At 35.6% G+C, this 21,972-nt stretch overlaps 1 protein-coding gene across 3 annotated transcripts; it reads right to left on the bottom strand.

Annotated features, from left to right (window-relative positions):
• Positions 1-395: 395 nt before the first annotated feature.
• On the bottom strand, positions 396-2,987 carry LOC140867693 (methyl-CpG-binding domain-containing protein 2-like). Of its 3 annotated transcripts, none has more exons than XM_073272735.1 (6): positions 2,855-2,987; positions 1,267-1,614; positions 1,114-1,167; positions 882-1,030; positions 724-801; positions 396-623 (listed from the first exon to the last, which is right to left on the bottom strand). In XM_073272735.1, the coding sequence occupies exons 2-6, from the start codon at positions 1,593-1,595 to the stop codon at positions 580-582; spliced, it is 654 nt and encodes a 217-aa protein (XP_073128836.1). In that variant the 5' UTR covers positions 1,596-1,614; positions 2,855-2,987; the 3' UTR covers positions 396-579. The 3 variants fall into 3 exon arrangements, with proteins under 3 accessions (XP_073128836.1, XP_073128838.1, XP_073128837.1); XM_073272737.1 differs by having other exon boundaries at positions 1,267-1,603; positions 2,855-2,951; XM_073272736.1 differs by having other exon boundaries at positions 1,267-1,678; positions 2,855-2,876.
• Positions 2,988-21,972: the final 18,985 nt, after the last annotated feature.

The following is a 21,972-nucleotide window of genomic DNA, read 5'->3' as shown; positions in this document are numbered from 1 at the left end:
GCCGACCCATTTTTTAAGCGGGTTGAAAAATTGTCAACTCAACCCACTTTTTTTGTATGGCGGGGTGGGCCAACCCCACGGGTTTAACCCAAATTGACATCTCTAACCCTAATGACAAGATAAATAATTGTACCAAAATAATTTAATATAAAAAATTAGTATACCAAAAGCCAAAATTTAACTTAGTAGACAAGAAAAATATTTTACTTATATCGGAGATGAAAAATCAATGATATTTAAAAAAAAAAAACTAGATTTTAAAAATTAGTACACCAAAGGAAGAGAAAGGATCGGAGGAAGAATAAGTAATAAAACGATATACAATTACTTAAAATTTTTTACAGTCAATCATGCACATAATGTGCACGATAATTGCATATAATTTGCACGATAATTACACATCAATTCCTGCACTATAAATCTTGAACTATACACATGAACTCAATATTACAGAAAAATTATAAACTCAAAACTACAGTAAATGCAGACCATGTTCATATGTTTCAAGCACAGTCTTCTTTAATTCGGTTTCAGAAATTACTTCCAAAAATCATTAGGAAGTTCCATCTCCTCCAGCTGCTACGCTTTATTCACATATGGAACCATTGCTAACGTGGGGTTGGCTGCAATGGGAAAAAAAACATTAAATTTTATATCAATTTTCTTAATTTGTAGCTTTTTATTTTTGCACTGCAAAATAATGGGAAGAGAATGCAAAATTACCCAAACTCTCTGCTTGGGAGTCGACCATTGTCTCGGGTGCACCATGTTCGTATGGGACAATGGCTGTTATGGGGTTCGCTGCACAACATGTGTAACAGTTTGAGTTTAAAAATTAATATTGCTAGAAACTCATGAGCAAGAGCAAATCATGATACAACCTGCCCCATTTGTGTCTCGTGAAGAAGCACGGGGTGGTCGACGTCCCCTCTTTGCGACGTGTTTGTCGCCAAATGGTAGTGGGGATTGAAACGAAAACTGTGATTCGGTGACGCCCTCTTGTGCAAAATGCGGGTGCTCACCGAGGTACCTGTATGCCAACATTGATCATCATATCAACAGATAGTAAGTACATTGGTTTTGTTTAATTGTTAAAGATGGGAGCCTGCATACCGATTAAGTTCCACCATCGAACGCAGTCTCTTGTTGGATGGTGCTACGTAATACCTTTTAAGACATAAGACATCAAACACATAGATAGCACGCATGCACATACATCACTCGAAAGATATATCTGAGACAAAAAGATTATAATGTGATACATACACATCAGCGAATTTGGTGCTTCCTCCAGATCGCGCCCTTATGATGCGCTGCCAGCCCTTAGGCGTCCGCGGTATGTTGGGCTTGTCCATTGCCCATAGCCAGTTTTGATGCCCTGGTTTGATATCATATTCGGTTTCACATGATATTTCAGGCTTCCACTGCCTAGCTACATCACATGTGAAAGGGTGTTCCTTGATCTTTTCTCTAATTTCCTCGTACTTTTCCTTTGAGGGGACGAACCTCCACTTCATACACGAGATGCACTGGACTGCGTATGCCTTGACAGATTCCCACACCTTGTTCGATGAGGTGCTTGGACCTTGTTCCATTTCAAGAGCTACAAGGGAACTATGTTGTAAGTGTCGTCAGTGTGGCGATTCCGTGCGTTTATATTGAACATGGGTGAAAGTTTCTAGGGAAGAAACAACATGCATGCGTAACAAGAAAATAAATTAGCCATGACTACCAAGAAATCGAAAAACAAATAGTCAGCAATACAATATAATCCTATATGTGAAAACATTAGCTAATTACTGTTGTAATCTAGGTCTTCAACAACCACAAAAAAGATTCGTTGAATTAAAACACAGTTTCAGAATATCAATATCAGTGCCAATAAGTTCTTGAAAAGTACTTTATGACCAAATAAAAAACACAGTTTCAGAATATCAATATCAGCTGGCAGGGACACAAATTTTATATAGATTTCCAGGCCATCATGATATAGTGAGAACAGTCTGAATGCCTACCGCTTTGCTCAAAAAAAGAAAAAACTTAGAATCACACCATAACAAAAATAATTTTTCCTAGCGCACAAATCGTCTTTCTGCGCACATCGCATGCTGCACAACTGAAAAGTGCTGCAAGTCATGGACCATCGACAACACGCAAAGCATGCCAGGGAAACGGATGTCGACTGCTTCAAATAAAACAGCATTAACGGTTTTAAACCGCTCTTATATGTTCACCAATGGAAGCCGTTTTCAACTGGTGCATAAACTCAAGAGACGCAAACGGCTTTAAACCACGTGGACCGGATACGAAATCTATAATTTAGCATGTATGTGATGATAAATACGGCGGTGGCATGTGGCCGTGCGTGACTGCTCAATACAAATAAACTGATCGTCGGAATCTTCAACCCTAATTTGCAAATAATTTCCCATAATTCACAGTAGACAACTCCACTTACATTCAAATCAAATGACTTGGGCTGCCTACAGATCAGCTTTCAAATCTTTATATACTAATTCCATTTCATATAAATCTTGTGAATGTTATACCCGAAACGAATAGTCATGCAGATGGACAAACGCAAAATGCTGTATATATACGCGCTAGATCAAAACAAAAATACTACAAGAAAAGCAACATGCAAATCAACACAAAATCCCCCAGAATATTTTTTTTAATTTTATCTTCGTATCGATTTTTGTGATTATTCAGAAGAATACATTCTTGAAACAAGACACAACCAAAGCTAAAAAACTAAAGAAAAAGAATAAAAACATCCACACAAAACGATGACATGATCAAGAAAAAAAACCCATATATGAATAATAAAATGATTGAACAGATGGAAATATACCACCAAGATCAGATGAAGAATCGCTTGGGTAAATGGATCTCCAAAAATGTCTGCTAAATGTTCAGAAGTCGGAAGAAGAGGCTAAGGCTAGGGTTAGGGTAAGGCGAAGAAAGCGAGGAGAAGAAAAAAGTAGCAGGTATGTCAGTACTCATTATTTTTAATTCTTAGTGGTAATATATTATATTTTATTTAAATTAAAATAAAAGATATTAAAACTTTGACCCAAATCAACCAAGTTTAGCAATCTATTCTTAGAATCCCAAATTACTATCTATACTATTATTATTAAAAGGGAAAAAGATTTTTTACCCCTACCAACTTTTCCATTTTTTTGTTTTGGTTCTTTAAATTTTCAAAGTTTGGTTTTGATACACTAAATTTTAATTTTCGTCTATTTTGGTTTAATTTATGATGCGATAATTTAACATGTTAATATTTTCCAGTCTAATGTCATCTTATTTTGATGTCTCGTCAGTACTTGAACCAAAATGACCTAAAGCTAAAAGTTAGTTTGTCTAAACCAAAAATTTAAAAGTTCATGGAACGAGACAAAAAAAATAACCAAGTTAATAGATAAAAAAAATAAAATTTACCTTATTAAAAAGATCTTCTTAAAAAAAACAAAAGAAGAACATTTCTTAAATATTGTATTGTTTGATTATAAAAGTGGTTTTTTTATATATTAAAAGGGGAAAATGTTTTTTGGTTTTGTAAGTTTGTCTTTTTGAGATTTTAGTCATCTACATTATCAAATTTCAGTTTTAATTCTTTATATTTGATTTTCATTTTCGAAAATTTTAATATTTTTTCTATCGTGGTGCTGATTTGATATCAATACAGTGTTTATGCGACGCTAACATGTGTAGTGACCAGTGTTCTAAAATGCGGCGCCTAAGACCGCCTAGGCCACGCCTAGATGCTAGGATGTTAACCACCGTATCGATTTTCAGATAATTGAAGTTTCTAGGTGTTATTATATTAATTGGCAATCTAGGCCGCATAACTGCCGCCTAGACGCCTCAAAATCCGCTTAGCCAGTCGCCTTGATTAACAAATAATATTTATTTAATTATTATTTATTTTACTTTTTTTGAAAAAGATTATTTGACATATTTTTCCATCAATTTATATCAGATGAGACGAGAAATATGTCATGTATTTCAAGTTTGAATTCGATAAAGATAATTATTGAAGAAATATTAAGATGAACAAGAATAATTATATATTTAGACTTAAGAAAATATCACTTAGATAGGTGAATTCAATAAAAAGAAATTATCGGAGAAATATTGAGATAGCTCGGATTAGAATAATTAGATATTTAAGCTAAAAAAAAAAAACCACCTAAGCCATGTCTAGCGACCGCCTAAGCGTCTAGGCGCTAGACGATGGGTGACCGTCCGCCTACCGTTTTTTAAAACATTGGTAGTAACATCAATACATTATAGGCGAAGAAAGCGAGGAGAAGCAAAAAGTAGCAAGTATGTCGGTAATGACAATTTTTTATTCTCAACGGTGCCCACAAGATTATAATGTATTATAATTTTTTTAAAATTAAAATAAAGATACTAAAAGTCTAAAACTTTGACCCAAATCAACCAAGTTTAGCAATCTATTCTTAGAATCCAAAATTACTATCTATACCATTAAAAGGGAAAAATATTTTTCCCCTACTAACTTATTCATTATTTTTTTGGTTAATTAAATTTTCAAAAATTGGTTTTGGTACACTAAATTTTACTTTTCAACTATTTTGGCCTAATTTATGATGTGACAACTTAACATGTTAACATTATCCGGTCTCATGTCATCATATTCCGGTGTCTCACCAGTACTTGGACCAAAATTACTGAAAAATAAAAGTTAGTTTGCCAAAACCAAAATTTTAAAAGTTAATTAACCAAAACAAAAAAATGGTCAAATTAATAGATAAAAAAAACTATTTTACCTTATTAAAAGATCTTTTTTAAAAAAAACAAAAAAAGCACAATTTTTATAAATGTATTGTTTGGTTACAAAAGCGTTTTTTATATATATTTTTTCAAAAAAAGGAAATTATTTTTTTGGTTTTGTAAGTTTGTGTTTCTGTGATTTTAGTCATTTACATTATCAAATTTCAGTTTTAGTTCGTTATATTTGATTTTTTTTTGGAAATTTTATTCTTTTTTTTAATGTGGTACTGATGTGACATCAATGCAGTGTTGATGTGGCGTTGATATGTGTAGTGTCACGTCAGCACTCCTATTGAAAACCGACTAAGATTGTCGTAATAAGAAGATGCAAGACTAAAAATGAAATTTGATAACATAGGCCACCAAATTGCAGATTGACAAAATTGCAGGACAAAACAATGAAGTTTTCCAAAAAACAAAAACTTAAATTGCTTTTTTGGAAGCTAGAATTTCTATTTTGGGTTTTGTTTCTAATTATATATATTTAAAAATTAAAACAAAATATTTTTCAAAGTCTTTACCAAGCTAGGTATGGACGGCTTTATCTTATTGTCTTCTGACATATTCAATTTTGAACAAATTCTCGTTCCGGATAAACAAACGGCATGATGAGATAGTGAGTCCAAACTCGGTAAAATCTGGGGCATCTAAGTGGATCGCTTTGGCTGTAGTATTTGAATATGTTTCCATAATACTTTGATGAGTATGTTAGGATCGAAATGTGTGTAGAGGCAGGGGTGAATTCAATTAAAAATATTCTTAAAAAGCTTGTCTTACAACTGAGCTGAGTTACCATCTCGATTGTCAAAAATTTTGCTTAACAAAATTTGCTTGTGATATGGTCAGACGAAAATAATCACGCACTAAATTGAACTGGAAGCTTAGGTAGTCTGAAAGTAAATAAAAGAAAAGAGGACAAGAGATTTTTTCATGAAAGTTTGAAGCTAAAACTTCTACGTCTTCTCTTCTTCTGTTTCTAGGAAGATATCTCTTAATCATAACACTTTTTGATAGAGTTACAATGAATATAAATTTTATTGAATGATCTCTGAAGCTTGACTATGTATCATATAAATTTTATTGAATGATCTCTGAAGCTTGACTATGTATCACAATTTGATCTGATATAACAATAAATGTGTGATAGAGCTCGAAGTATTCGAACTGGTTCTTTGATTGAGTGAGGATTGTGAAAGCTTTGAGAACATTTGTACGTACGCTTGATGATTCAAAAATCTAGAAGAGATGCAACTGTGTACATCTTCGTGTATTTATAAGAGATAATGTCCAACGTTTAAAAATCTAGTTGATGAGAATATGTTTCGATAATAGTCGACAATTAAGCAGATTGTGCCACGTGTCTTTGTCTTCTTTTCAAATATAGTAGAGATTGTACGAGGCAATTGGAATGTAGCTAGATATGGGAATAACATCTTTATTCTCTTTGTTTTTTTCTCCAACAACCTAGATCAATATTAAATAAAAGTATGAACGGAGTTCGAAGATAATAGTTGATCTGTTCTGAACTTGTCTAGTGGCCTAGAATTGGTTTGGCAGTGAAGATAGATCTGGAAGGACCAAACTAGTTCCCCTCTTAACCAAAACTTGGTCCAATAACTAATCTGATAAAAGATTCTTTATAATTTTAGTCTTGTTAAAATATTGTAAGGCCGATTATAAGATAGATTCAAAGTGTTCTTGGTTTTGTATAACATTTCATCTGATTTTTTTTAAACTTGATTGGGTAGAAACTTTGTGTCGTCAACAAAATTAAGATTTTTTCCTTATCAAACTGTTTATTTACGGAAACACAACTATCCAAACTTGTTATCTATCTTGTTATTTATCCAAAATTTTGTGTGGTAATTAATGAAGTGCTGTAAGAATAAAATTGTCAAAAATAAAAAAATTATAGGATTAAAACTAAAATATGACACATAGATAGGACCACACTAACAAAGTGACAAAATTATATGACACATATATTTTATCCCACCATTTAACTTCTATAAACCTACAACATGAATTTTTTTCTTATGTGCACGGGCGCCACTTAGAAGAGAATAATACAATTCAACAATTGATCCTCTAATATTTTTGTACCATTGCTACAAATTACCTTAGCTGCGACGCTTCATCTAGACAAGTACCTATTCATGAAACTCATATCATAAATTTAAATCAATCTGAAAATCTGATTTACCCTTATATGTTAAGTGAAGTCGAATATGTTTGATGTAGATTAGTTTTGGTCAACTAAATAATCGAGATTTTCTTGCAATGTAAAATCTATAAAATAAATAAACCTTTTATGCTAGAAATTATCGCAAGTACACGAATAAAATTATAATATAACGTATGAATAAGAGTATCGTACAAAAAGACTGTATTGTATAATTTCTAATTTAACGCACTTTTTCAGTAACCTTGACGAAAAATGAGATTTGTATCTACCAAACTAATAAAAAAGAACTAGTTATTGGAATGCAAAATCAAATAACTCCAAGAACAACTATTCAAATAATTGGAATTCAAATTTTAATAATTATGTTGAGATTTCGGTTCACTTTCCCTTTAATTGAATTGAATACTTAACTTCAACAATTATTTCATGCTTTTGACGAGACCCTATAATTTAATAACACACTCTTTCAAGATATGATAAACTAACTCGAAACTAGGAAGTAATTAAATCTCAAATTATTTATCATAAGTTGTTGTATGCACGTTTCTTGGAATCCCTTAGCTTTCGACCTATTGGACTATCACTATTAACGTGTATTCAATTTCACATGTCATGTAAATTATAAATCCACAGATTGTTCCTATCATGAGATTTTCCTTCGAAATAAATCACGACAAAAGATATTGAAGTTAGCTACGCTTCAACATACCAAATAAGATCAATAATGCAATCAAACACTTGTCAAAAGTCAAAAGTGAACATTCACAATTCAAAATTTAGGGTTGGATCTCCTAATTCCAACAAAATAAGTCTAGCTACGCATAAAATCCATAAAAATTTAATCAAAACTCTGTATTTGACAGTACAAATGGTAGCTCTTAGTCGTGTCGCGCCCAAATTAACCTAACTCAGATTAACTAAATAAACATGTAGTAGCGAGAGTAGATATCATTCCCACGAGGAAGGTGAAATTTACTTGTGTTCTTAAAAATACTGAAAATAATTAAAAAGGGGTTTTTTGAATTTTGAAATTAACTACCGAAAATTTAAAAGAAATTTAAAGTGAAATTCTATCAACTATCATGCAAGATTAAATTATAACGAAGAAATCAATTAGAAACAAGCCTTGGTATTGGTCGACTACACCCTTGAAATCATTCATTCGATCATCGATTATCTAAAAATAATTAATTAACATTTGAATATTCATCATTGGAAATGTAATTACTGTTTCACCTTAATCTTAGTTAACTAGACACAAGCATTCAAAATTAATTCTTACCAATGAATGAACCCAATAAAAGAGATTAGATTTAAATCCAAGGCAGCATACAAACTAGTAAAACTGACAAATCTAGACAACACATACACAAACGGATGTATTTAATCTAGTCAATTGTTGTTCCTACAATTTAATAAACTCACAAGCGGACGATTATTAATTGTATTTGCTTCACAAATTAGATGATTCAAACAATTACGGATTTGAATTCTAATTTAGCTATAGTTTTATGAAAAAATCATCAGGTGATCAATTGAATAATCAAACACACAAGCATGACAATCAATTCCAAACAACTCTTGATACTCAATTGAAATCTAACAATGAAAAACTGAATCTCACAAATAAATAAATCAAGGGATTGTCTTCCTCAACCAAGTTCTAAAGCCTAGCCAACAATATTCATGAATTCTATAGAAGATTTCATGAAAGAAAAAGTAAATCTAAGAAAAATTAAGAAAATTGAGAAGAAACCTACCCGCCAAAGATGTTCTCCACGTTCTAAGCCTCCAAGTCTGATGATATGTTCTGAAAATCGGAATATAAATCTTATTTAAGGCTAGAGTCCTTAAAAATAAAATTTCCTAATTTAAGGATTTTTTTCCCGAACTGCGCATCTCGCTAAATCTGTTGAGTTCAGCAGATCGATCCAGAATTTCTCTGTTTAACTTTTCCGGATTTTCTCTTCGCCGCTCGATCCGTTGAGTTCAGCAAATCGATCCGAAAAACTTCTATTTTCAATTCTTCCTTGTTTCATGACGCCCGCTCGATCGGTTGAGTTCAGCAGATCGATCGGCCAAAACTCTGACATTCTTTTCCAGCCAAAATTGTTATATCCTACACAATAAAATCGGGAGCATGTTATGCAGACACGATATATGAAATACGAACAAAATACTTAATTAAAACACATAAATGTATGCAAAACAACAACAGAATGATATTAAAATATGAAACACAAACACAACTATCAAATACCCCCGCACTTAATCCTTGCTCGCCCTCGAGCAAGTCATGCAAAAACAAAATGAAAACATAACAAAACATAAGCATGGACAAATCATGACTATCATAGCATCAACGAAGTTTCTCCCACAAAAACAAGCTTACGGATACTCTCATTTTCTATAATACACCTCCAGTCGAATGTGAACGTGCATGTGTGTCATGTTTCCCCAGCTACATGCAACTTCAAAATACATAGTTTCAAGACTGTTCGCCGACCTATAACAATTCAGTGTAAGTTTCACAATCAAGAACCCTCCTCTCAACAATCCTTCAACACAAGACAACTCTCTTCAGATATGATTAAGCACCATCGGATTTTTCACCCGACATTTTTAAAGTCCCAATAATTACCTGCATACTTAGCAATAACTAGAAAGGATTCAAATTTCAATCCACTCGTCTATAGCCCGGATGGAAATACAATCCCATTATATCCGCAAACTTAGCTATGGAATAGTGAATATAATGTCAATCACATTCCAAGCCCGGATGAAATTGTTATTTTAAAATTTTTCAAATTTTTAACCCCATTTAATCCGCAAACTTAGTCAAAAACAAGATGATTATGATTTCAATATTCTTGCTCATAACACGGATGGAGTTAATTTTATTTTCACAAAATTTGCAATACAAATTTTTTTTAACAGGTGCGCCCAAGATCGTATATTTCATATCAACAAGATCACCGAGATTCAATACACTATCAAGTTCCAAAAACACCTATTGTCGTGCAATGGTCCAACAGATATCAACAACATCGAATACTTCGCTACAATTCACTAGTTAAACATGTGTGCTTAAGATTATTCACAATTCAACCTACGGTTTCTCATATCCAATCAAGAGTAAAAAAATTTCAAAAATTTTATTCTTTTTTTACTTCATCATCATAGGCTAGAATTCATTCTTTACTTATGCATACTAAACACATGAAACAACGACAACATAAATCATGAACTATATGCAAATACGCAACAGAAAAAAATGCAAAACCATGAATGAACCCCCCCCCCCCCCCCACCATACTTAACTAAAGCATTTCCCTCAATGCTTCAGAAAAAAAAATTAAAACACAAACACAACAAAACAATTAACAAAAGGACAATGATATGAAAATGTAAAACAGAACTCCCCTGGTTCAAGTATTGGCGGTGTCGTCCTCTTCCATGTCTAATGCAATAACACAAGTATCATATTGAAACTAGGACTGCGGAGATGGCGGCACTCGGTTCTGAAAAAAACAAAAAAAAACTAAAATGAAAGGAAAGAACACTGGGTTGCCTCCCAGCCAGCGCCTTTGATTACAGTCTTCGGCCCGATTGCATGCTTCTGATGCTTATGGCGGTTCATATCTAGTTCTCTTGTCCACCTTCACCCATTTGAGCACTTTCACAGTTAATTTTTACCTCCTCTTTGAATTCCTAGAAATCCTAGGTTCTTCAGCTTCGGGTGCCTGCATATCAAAAAGAGAAATTTTAACAGGTCTTGCTATTGCTTCCTTCAACTTACCCTCATTCACAACTTCCTTGTGTTCTTGTGATAAGTAATCATTGATATCAAGATTATTAACAGCACTTTCACAACTAGGAAAATTCAGGTTATCAAAAATATTAAACTTGACAATCTCCCCATCGAATTTCACAGTGAGAGTACCATTATTAACATCTATAACAGACTTTGAAGTTTTAAGAAATGGTCTTCCTAGCAAAATTGGGCTCTGAAAATCATTGTTTTTCATGTCAAGCAGATAAAAATCAGTAGGAAAAACCAAACTACCAACTTGCACAAGAACATCCTCTATCACTCCCCTAGGATAAATAGTAGATCTATCAGCCATCTGGATAACAGTTTCAGTTTCATTCAAAGGCCTTAGTTGTAAGGAAGCATGCACAGAGTATGACATGACATTAATCGATTCTCCTAAACCTAACATGGTCGTATCAAGCTGAACATCTCCGATTTTACAAGGAATCAAAAACATACCTGGATCCTTGCATTTTGTTGGTATCTTTCCCTGAATCACAACAGATACCTATTCTCTTAATTCTATCTTCTGGAATCCCTTCAATTTTTGTTTTCTTTTCGCAGAACATAATTTTTTAAAAAATTTAGCATAGCGAGGTACTTGCTTAATAACATCTAACAATGGAATATTTACCTCACATCTATGAAAAGTTTCATACAACCCCTTAATACCTTCATCTTTCCTAGACTCTTTCAATGCAAGGGGAAAAGGGGCTACAGATTTATACTCAGAAAGAGGAGAAAACTTACCTCTTGGTGTATCCTCGTGATTAAGCTCATTCTCCTCTACCTTGGATTCCTTCACATCTTCATTCTTTACCACTTCTTCATGAACCTTCAACTCTGTTCCACTCCTCAAAGTTATGGAACTTACATTTTCTTTTGGATTCAGCACAGTCTGAGATGGTAAACTGTTAGAATGTTGTGCTTCCAACTTGTTAACTGCGGTAGCCAACTATCCCACCTGAGTGTTCAAGTGTTGGATACTTGCTCTCGTTTCCTATTGAAAATTTAACGTATTAGTTGCAAGATCCTTAACAATGTTTTCTAGAAACTCACCAGGCGCTGGAATTTGAGGACATTTTGGTGGAGGATGATATGGTGGTCTGTAAGCTTGAGTATTCGATTGCATGTCAGGTGCATGCTGATTCATCGGAGGGTTTCCATACCTAAGATTGGGATGATCCTTCCAACCTGGATTGTATGTGTTGGAATAAGGATCATATTTCTGTTGTGGTGGCCCGAGAAATCCTCTAGTGGCATTCACCTGTTCGACCGTTTTCTCTTGAAGTGTGGGACACATGTTAGTTGAATGCCCCATCGCCGCACAAATTACACATTTTTTCACATTCTGTCCATTTCCTACAGCCATTTGATGCACAAGAGATGTCAGATCAATCAGTTGTTGTTCAAGGAAAGAAACATTTATCTCATTACTCCTTCTGGGTGCAGAATCACTTCTGCTGGGGCCAAATTGCTGAGAATTGGCAGCCATATTCTCTATTAGGTTCCTTGCAACTTGGGGTGTTTTATCAACAAACACTCCTCCACTGGCCGCATCTAGCATACTCCTGTCATGAGGCAACAAACCTTCATAGCAATATTGGATTAAAATATTTTCACTTATCTGATGTTGCGGACAGCTAGCACAGAGCTTCTTGAACCGCTCCCAATATTCGTGAAGTGACTCTCCCATATACTTCTTGATGTCGTAGATCTCTTTTCTGATGTTTGCTGCTCAAGAAGCTGGGAAGTACTTCTCCAAAAAAATTCTCTTCATCTCTGTCCAAGTAGTGATGGATCCAAGAGGTAAGTAGTATAGCCAATCTTTTGCAGTATTCTTCAATGAAAACGAAAAGTCTCTCAGTTGGATCTTCTCCTCTGTTACTCCATGGTGGGTTTCATGCTCGTGCATACGACATGTAATTCCATCAAGTTCTTGTGCAGATCCTCACCTGCGAGACCATGAAAAGAAGGCAGTAAGTTAATTAATCCGGATTTCAACTCAAATGTAGCATTATTTTCTAGAGTAGGAAAAGTAATGCATAAAGGTTGCTGATTTAGATCAGGAGTGCCCAATTGTCTCAGACTAAGATTCGCGTTGTCAGACATTGCTCTTGTAATATTTTCTGCTTTTAGCTCGTCCTCTTCTTGTTTCCTACGAGCTTCCTTCTTTCTTCTATGGAGCGTTCTCTCTATCTCCGAATCGTAGGGGAATTCTTCTTCAGAATATTCTCCTGTAAGGATTAACAAACCTGAGAAGCACTGTGGGAAAGAAGATAAAAAAAATAATGAAAAGAAAACTAAAAGAACACAATCAATTTAAACGCCTTCCCTAGCAACGACGCCAAAATTTGGTAGTGCTTAGTCGTGTCGCGCCCAAATTAACCCAACTCAGATTAACTAAATAAACATGTAGTAGCGAGAGTAGAGATCATTCACATGAGGAATGTGAAATTTATTTGTGTTCTTAAAAATACTAAAAATAATTAAAAATGGGTTTTTTGAATTTTGAAATTAACTACTGAAAATTTAAAAGCAATTTAAAGTGAAATTCTATCAACTATCATGCAAGATTAAATTATAACGAAGAAATCAATTAGAAACAAGCCTTGCTATCGGCCGACTACACCCTTGAAATCATTCATTCGATCATCGATTATCAAAAAATAATTAATTAACATTTGAATATTCATCATTGGAAATTTAATTCCTGTTTCACCTTAATCTTAGTTAACTAGACACAAGCGTTCTAAAGTAACCCTTACCAATGAATCAACCCAATACTAGCGATTATATTTAAATCCAAGGCATCATGAAAACTAGTAAAACTGACAAATCTAAACAACACATACACAAGCGGATGTATTTAATCTAGTCAATTTTTGTTCCTACAATTTAATAAACTCACAAGCGGACGATTATTAATTGTAGTTGCTTCACAAATTAGATGATTCAAACAATTACGGATTTGAATTCTAAATTAGCTATAGTTTGTATGAAAAAATCATCAGGTGATCAATTCAATAATCAAACACACAAGCATGACAATCAATTCCAAACAACTCTTGATACTCAATTGGAATCAAACAATGAAAAACTGAATCTCACAAATAAATAAATCAAGGGCTTGTCTTCCTCAACCAAGTTCTAAAGCCTAGCCAACAATATTCATGAATTCTCTAGAAGATTTCATGAAATAAAAAGTAAATCTAAGAAAAATTAAGAAAATTGAGAAAAAACCTACCCGCCAAAGATGTTCTCCACGTTCTAAGCCTCCAAGTCTGATGATATGTTCTGAAAATCGGAATATAAATCTTATTTAAGGCTAGATTCCTTAAAAATAAAATTTCCTAATTTAAGGATTTTTTTCCCGAACTGCGCAGCTCGCTCAATCTGTTGAGTTCAGCAGATCGATCCAGAATTTCTCTGTTTAACTTTTTTGGATTTTCTCTTCGCCTCTCGATCCGTCGAGTTCAGCAGATCGATCCGAAAAACTTCTGTTTTCAATTCTTCCTTGTTCCATGACGCCCGCTTGATTGGTTGAGTTCAGCAAATTGATCGGCCAAAACTCTGACATTCTTTTCCAGCCGAAATTGTTATATCCTACACAATAAAATCGGGAGCATGTTATGCAGACACGATATATGAAATACGAACAAAATACTTAATTAAAACACATAAATGTATGCAAAAAAACAACAGAATGATATTAAAATATGCAACACATGGTGACAACATCTGAATTTGTTTGTATGTGCAACCTTTTATTACTTTAGTTCTTGTGCATATTTACCCTTGAGTATTTATATTGTTGGTTTGCTGTTAGTATTCACGTTTTAATATTTATGCTACATGTTGTGTAGGATGTTGTCAACATCTAGTGACACTATCTGATTCTGATAATTTTTATGTACCCTGATATTCCTTACAGTAGTAACGCTCCATATTTCTATCTGAACGAGATATTGTATGAAAATAGCTGTGCCATCTTGGTTGGAGGGAAATACTTGTTCACCAGGAAGATCAGTTAACCACTAAGTCGCATCCCATTGCAAAAAAGGGAAATAATTGAAGTTTTACTACATTAGTTGTCACCCCATTAAATTTGAATGTATCACAGATATGAAGGAATCGCTCCAGATGAGTGTAGGGGTCTTCCACAGTGGCACCTCCAAATCTTTCTTGAAGTTGGATCATTTGAATAATAGCAGGCTTCAGCTCAAAGTTGTTTGCCTCAACAGCGGGGTGAACGATGTTAGATCCATATCCTTCAACAGGTGGGCGAATGAGGTCCAGAACTGTGCGATTGTCGTTCTCGGCTGCCATCTCTTCCTCCAAATCCGATTCAAGCACTAGCTTAATGCTCCTCTTAGCTTTACGAATTCTGCTGAGTGTGCGTTTGATCTCCAAGTCGAGTGGTAAATGATCTTTGGAAGGTCGAGAGCTATGCATACACGAGCAGAAAGTACCTAAAAATCAAAGATAAGAGAAAAGATCAGAATTCAATAAATAAATACAAAAAATAAAAGTCTAGTCTCAAGTAAAATAAAAATTCTGATATCAACATCAGTCCCCGGCAACGACGCCAAAAACTTGACCAACTTTTTCGGTATTAAATAAATTATTAGCAAGCGTACTAGGTCAAGTAATAGTAAGTGGACAAATAGTCCAAGTGTCGAACCCACAAAGGCTGATTTTGTGATTATCAAAATATGATTATTTGTACTAAATCTATACCAAGCAAAATAAGATGATTTAAAAGATTCAATTAAAACTGAAATTAACAATTAAATTACTGATAAAATAAATTAAAGTAAGAATGCAGCAAACACTTTGGTAATGAATTCAATAAAGAAAGATTCGATCAAGACACACGCAAGTACCGAACAAATCATGCAAACATATGTTAAATCTAGTATCCAGATTAAATCTTAAATAACGGAGAATTCTCCTAAATTGTTTAACAGTCTATTTCTATAACATGTTAAACATATTCAAATATTTATGGATTAATTATCTCTAATTAATTCTAATCAAAATCAAATGCAATAGAAACTATGAGAAATCGGTTTTCACCTAAAACCGCATACTGAAATCGAATATTATTTTTAGTCGGTTTAACCATATGTCAATTATTAGAGTGATCAAAATTAATACCTAATTTTTTTGAATCAGAATCAATTAAAAAGCAAATAATTGACCAGATTCACAAGAACAAAATATAAATCCAACAATCGATAATCTTAATAAAAGTCTAAAAATCTCTAACAAACATCCAATGTTTAACAATGATCTGTTCAGCCCAATTTCGCGGCCTCAATCGAATAAAAAACGACTACTCATAAATAAACATAATTCTCAAACAAAGTTATAATCATCAAATAAAATCAAACAAACAAAGAAAGAAAAAATGAATATGGAGCGCCTGCAATGCCGAGCCCTTGCCTTCCAAGTCTTCAACGATCTATTCCGAATTTTGAATGACCTTTCTCTCGTTCTTTTCTCCTATTTATATGTCATTGAAAGCCCATAAAATAAATCCTGGCAAGTCAAGGATTTTAATTTTTGAAAATTTTATTTTTTTGATTCTGCGATCGCGCTCGAGCGGCCAAAAATTGCGCTTCAGCGTGATTTTTTCTGCCATTTTTTTCGAGCTTCACCGAGCGCGCTCGAGCGAGAACTTTTTTGCCTTAGAATTTTTTTCGCATAGCAGCAAGCGCAGTAGCGTTATTTTTACATCGCAATTGCATTGATCTTCAACAATCTTCATGGCGCAACATCGCTCTTCTCCAAAGCGCAGCTTCTCTCCTTTTATATGTAATCTTAAAATTCCCTTTTATATTTTTGAAAAACCCACACAATTTAAAGCCCGAAAATCCCTATTTTCAGATTTCCAAACTCTGTTTTTTTTTTCAAAATCGCACAGTCATGCAAAAGCGTGAAATCAGGCGCAGAAGCGCAACTTATCTTTGATTCTTTCCCAAGCATCCACGCAAAAGCGCCTTGTCTCACCGCAGAAGCGCCTCTCTTTTCTTCACTTAGCGCAGATGTGCCTCCAATAGCGCTGAAGCGCTTCAAGGTTTCGGCATTTTCACACAAAAGTGTGGCTTCCTTGCGCAGAAGCGTTTTTCTTATTTCCTCAATATCTGCTAAATTTTCATTCTTCAACTCATCTTTCCAGATTTTTCTTTTATTTCACCAACTTTTCATCAATTATTGTATTTTTCTGCATAAACACAAACTACAACAAAAACGCATAATTTTGCATTAAACTAAACAAAGTTCAATTAAAATCATAAACAAATTAAGTGCATAAAATGCACTCATTACAATGCAAAGTGAATAACAATAAATACCAAATAAAAGCTTAATCTAGAAACCACCAGCGACCTCTGAAACTAAGCCCTAGTCACAGACCAACCACTGATCTTGCTCTTGGTTAACCTGCATACCTGCCCCATAGAATGGGGTGGGGTGGGGGGGGGGGCGGGGGGGTTTCAAGAAACACAATAATATGGACGTGAGCAAACTACGCTCAAAACATAAAGCACGAGTATACAAACCTACGATGATGCATGCATATGACTGGGTACTGGGTAGATCTCAAGTCTTACTCAGTCTAGGAGCCAATGAGTATGTAGTACCATCTGAGGACAACTCCACTAGGTACATCCACACACTCATCAGGATCACCATAGCTTCAGTCCGCGTCAACACGGCGTTTCCCGAGTTCGAAAATATAACAACAAATATAGGGCTGAACGACGCTATTACAAAGGTTATCTCAAAGGACTAAGCTCAACATGAATATGCACATGCAACATAAAATATCAAAATATTAAGACATGTATCATGGAACATAAAATGAAACATATAAGCATACATACTTTCTGGCTATCTACAGTCCAATATTAGGTAGCCTTCCCCTCCAGAGTTCAAATCACGACAGGCTCTCAGAGCAAATACTAGTGGAATCAGGGGATGCGCTCCCTCTCCGTATAAAAACCAATTATCACAACCCTCTGGATGAAAATGCACAAGATTTTGGTAGCAATCAAATGTCGCTCAATAAACGGTCAACACATCTATACCCAAGATGCAATCGAATTCTTCCATGGATAGTATCATCAAATTCATCGTCAAAACATTACCCTCAAATTCTAACGGACAACTCACCACAAGTCATTTAACTAAAGTTGATTGACCTATCGGCGTGGAAACAGAAAGTACAACGTCTAGGGGAATATAAGGTAATTGGTGAATCTTTAAAAAACGGTGGGAAATGAAGGGATGCAATGCACCAGTATCAATAAAAACAAATGCAAGTACACCACATAGGTTAAATATACCTACGATGATCATATCATTCCCAGCTAGATCCTGATCATGTCGAAGTGCAAACACTTGGCTTAATACTCGGGATTGATGACTAGATCCTTCCACAGATGGAGTGAACTGCCTCTGCTACACTGTAGACTGGGAACCAACATCAGATGGTTGTCCTCCTCCTATCTGTGGACAGTCTTTCTTGAGATGTCTTGTCTCCTCACAATGAAAACAAGCTCTGGCAGCTTTACAACAATTCTCAGTCGGGTGAATTTTCCCACAATGGTTGCATTGCCCCTTTTTCTAACCAAATCTATGAACTCCTCCCGTTCCTGAATAAGTAGTAGAAGAAGACTTCTTAAAAATTTGAACCCATGGCCCCAAGTTACCCGAGGACCGTGTGGAATTCAAAGTCCTACCTCGTTGCAGACTGATATCATCTTGTCAGCAGCGGTTCACCAAGCCCTCATAAGACTTCGGATCGTCACATACAACCAATAAAAAATCTCTTGGTTCAAGACCTGCAAGAAGTGGTCATACTTTGCCTCAGAACTGGAGTGAATGTGTGGACAATATGGTAAAAGCTCAAAAAACTTTTGCTGGAATTCATCCACCGTCAAGTTCCCTTGTTTTAGCGACAGAAGCTCTATGAACTTGGCCTGGCGAAGAGCTGGAGAAAATACAACTTCGCAAATGCAGTACAAAAATCATCCCAAGTAACCATACCTCTCTCTTGCAACAGTGGAGTAGAAACAAATTTCCACCATTTCCGAACATGGCCTTCAAGAAGGAAATATACTGCTTCCAAACGTTGTTCCTCAGTGGTGTCGAACACTCAAAAGCAACCCTCCATGCATTCCAACCAATCATCTGCCACTTCAGCTGAATCTCCGCCCACCAATGACTTGGGACCCGTCTAGAGTAACCTATGCATGTGGAAGCAACGACGGCCCTCGTAGTGATGGTGGAGACGTTCTCGGCAACGATCGCGGCCCTCATCATCATCTCTCCATCGACCCACACTGTCATGACTGTTCTCGTCACCTTGTCATGCCATCTACAAGAAAAAAAACGAAGTTCAAACCTAAAGAAAGGTTCTATATCCCAAAGTATTATTGCATGCTCTGATACCATAAATGTAGCGACCCGCACTAGATTCATCTACTAATCCAACCTTAGGCAAGCAATTTAAATATTAAATAACAATAATCAGATAGTTCAACGGGAAACACAACACAAAACCCAAATATTTGAAATAAAAGTCTACAATGCTGTTTAGGGTACAATAAAATCGAATAGCAGTGTAACAACCCAAATCAGAGTAAACACAACAAAAATCAAATAACCAAAAATCTCAATGGTGTTGCTTCTCGCCTCGGGGCTCACTGCTGCCTGCGTCTTCCAACCTGAGACCTGTTCCGCGGAATGGGGTGTCCAAGAAAACGAGGACGTGAGCATTAATGCCCAGTAAAATAAATACGAGTATAAAAACCTTTATGTGCATGAAAAATGATGTGGATTGAGTGGTGACCCATATATATAATTAATGATTAAGTGGTAGTTAATCATGCAATCATGGTTAAGAGAGGTAAAACATGATTAAGGGATTTCCAAATGTGTCTAAGGAGTCCAAAAATAGATCTAGAACACTCAAAAACATCTCGGAGGATCCCGAGTCTTCGGTGGGATTGGAAAGTCCGAACTAAGATCGGAGCATCCGATCTATGTGCAAGTTCGGAAGCTTAGTTAGTGTTCGGAACCAGGAGAGATCGGAACGTCTGATCTATGTTCGGAGTGACCGGACTCCACAGGCTAGCTATTCAAGATGAGGTCAGCTTGATGATGTCATGGGTGATATCTGGGGTGGAGAGATCGGAGCTTCCGAAGATTGATCGAAGTTTTCGAAGTACTGGCATGGACTATTGTCGAGAAACCATTACACGTGGTGCACATTCAAGATTGGAATGTCGGATCAGGAGTTCGGAGCTTCCAATCAAGTGGTTTGGAGCGTATGAACGGGAGATCAAAGCTTCCAATCGATCTCTATAAATATGGGGTCTAGTGCCTCACTTTCTTGCTCATTCCGTTTTCTTTATCTCTCATTTCTTGAGTGTTTTAGGGGTTTTTGGCCTTAGTTATTGAGGGTAGGGCCATATAAAGGCGTCCCTGGGTAGTAGCGGAGCTGTTCCCAAGTTGCGGGGCAGCCCCATCAGCGAGCTAATGACGGAAGCATCTATAGCTTTGGATCCAAAAAAATATTAGGGAGTATGTAATAGCTTAGTAGAAGCTTTTATAGAATAATTGATGATGCATGAGTATTTTGCATTGTAGTGATTGGACTATAGATGCGGGACATCTAAGAGTATATTATTGAGGTACGTAAGCACTGACTGAGATTGCCAGTCGGTATGTATGTTTATATGTTGTATTTATGTGTCATAATTGTATGTTATTACATTGATATATTATGCGGCATGTGCATATCATATTGAGCCCGTTTTTCCTTGAGATGAGCTGTATATGGTCGCTCAGCCCTTTTGTATGGACGTTGTGACAATGAGGGTCCTGCCGACCAACAAGTTGCGCCAACTCTAGTGATCAGGGGACATTTTAGATCCGCGTCTAGTTAGAAGTGGGTGGATGTACCCAGTGGTTTGATTCTCCGGTCAGTACTGCTCATATCTTAGGCGCCATTCTGAGCAGTTTGGATTTGTATATCCCAGATATGGATACCCTAACATTGTATTTTTCATGCATCATATTTGTATGTTTACCCGTACTAGCGTATCGAGCTTTAGTGCTCACGTCCAGTGTTTTCTGTGTTTTCTGGACACCCCATTTTGACGGGGCAGTTTCAAGCATTCTTGTATTGATGCTTTCGAGGTGATAGACAGAAAATTCACGTTCAAGATCAGTAGACGGGATGAAAGATTTCTGCATATATTTGGATATTACATAATGTATTAAGATTTATTGTGAACAATATTTCTGTTGTAAGCAATTGAATCATTGTATTATTGATTTCAGGCTGTTGGAACTTCTTAGTAGTTGTAACAAAGGATTTGTAATAAGAATTGTATTAAACCTGGTTCAGTGGTTTAATGATTGCAATCTTACTGAAGCGGTGAAGGATCCAAGATATGTCAAGTATGGAAGAGTGTATGTACGAGGACAAATGTTTTTTTTAGTCCTACAGTCATTAATGGGTTTCTTCGAAATTCTTCTACCGATGATGCTGCTCTACCCTCCTTGGTGTGATGACTTCTGTCATTACTGGTGGTCAAGTTACAAAATTTTCAGCTCATCCCAAGAAGCTATCTACGGCCAAACTCACATCTCTGTACTCTGTTATTCACAAAACTGTTGTGAAGACTTGGACTCCATCAAGAAATTCTGCCAGTGTAACTAAGCATCAAGCTTTAGTGTTGTATGCGATTGGCACAGGAGCTGAGTTTAATTATGACCGACTTTTGTTTGACACAGTCATGACATTTACTGATTGTGCCCAAAATACTTTCAAACTTCCATATCCATCCTTGATCTATTCTATGTTGCTGCCTCAAGAAGTCGAGAAGGATGATGATGACTCCCTTACTGAGTCTGGAGAAGTTTTGATGCTGGCCCCTGCACTTCTTAGAGGCACCAGGAAGTTGGATCTTCCTTGGTTGGAATCAAGTGTTACTAAAGATGTTGTGGCAGATGTTGCCAACACCGCCTCTGACACTGCCCTGTTTGTACCTCCCTCTTCATCTCAAACAGTTGACACTACCTTCATTCAAGCTCAATTTACTCCATGCTGAGCAGAAGCTTACTCAAGCTAAGGCAAACATCGCCTATT

The sequence above is a fragment of the Henckelia pumila genome, chromosome 4, assembly GCF_033568475.1.
Source record: "Henckelia pumila isolate YLH828 chromosome 4, ASM3356847v2, whole genome shotgun sequence".
NCBI lineage: Eukaryota > Viridiplantae > Streptophyta > Magnoliopsida > Lamiales > Gesneriaceae > Henckelia > Henckelia pumila.
The sequence above is the reverse complement of the archived record's forward strand: the minus strand, read 5'-3'. Positions and strand labels throughout refer to the sequence as shown.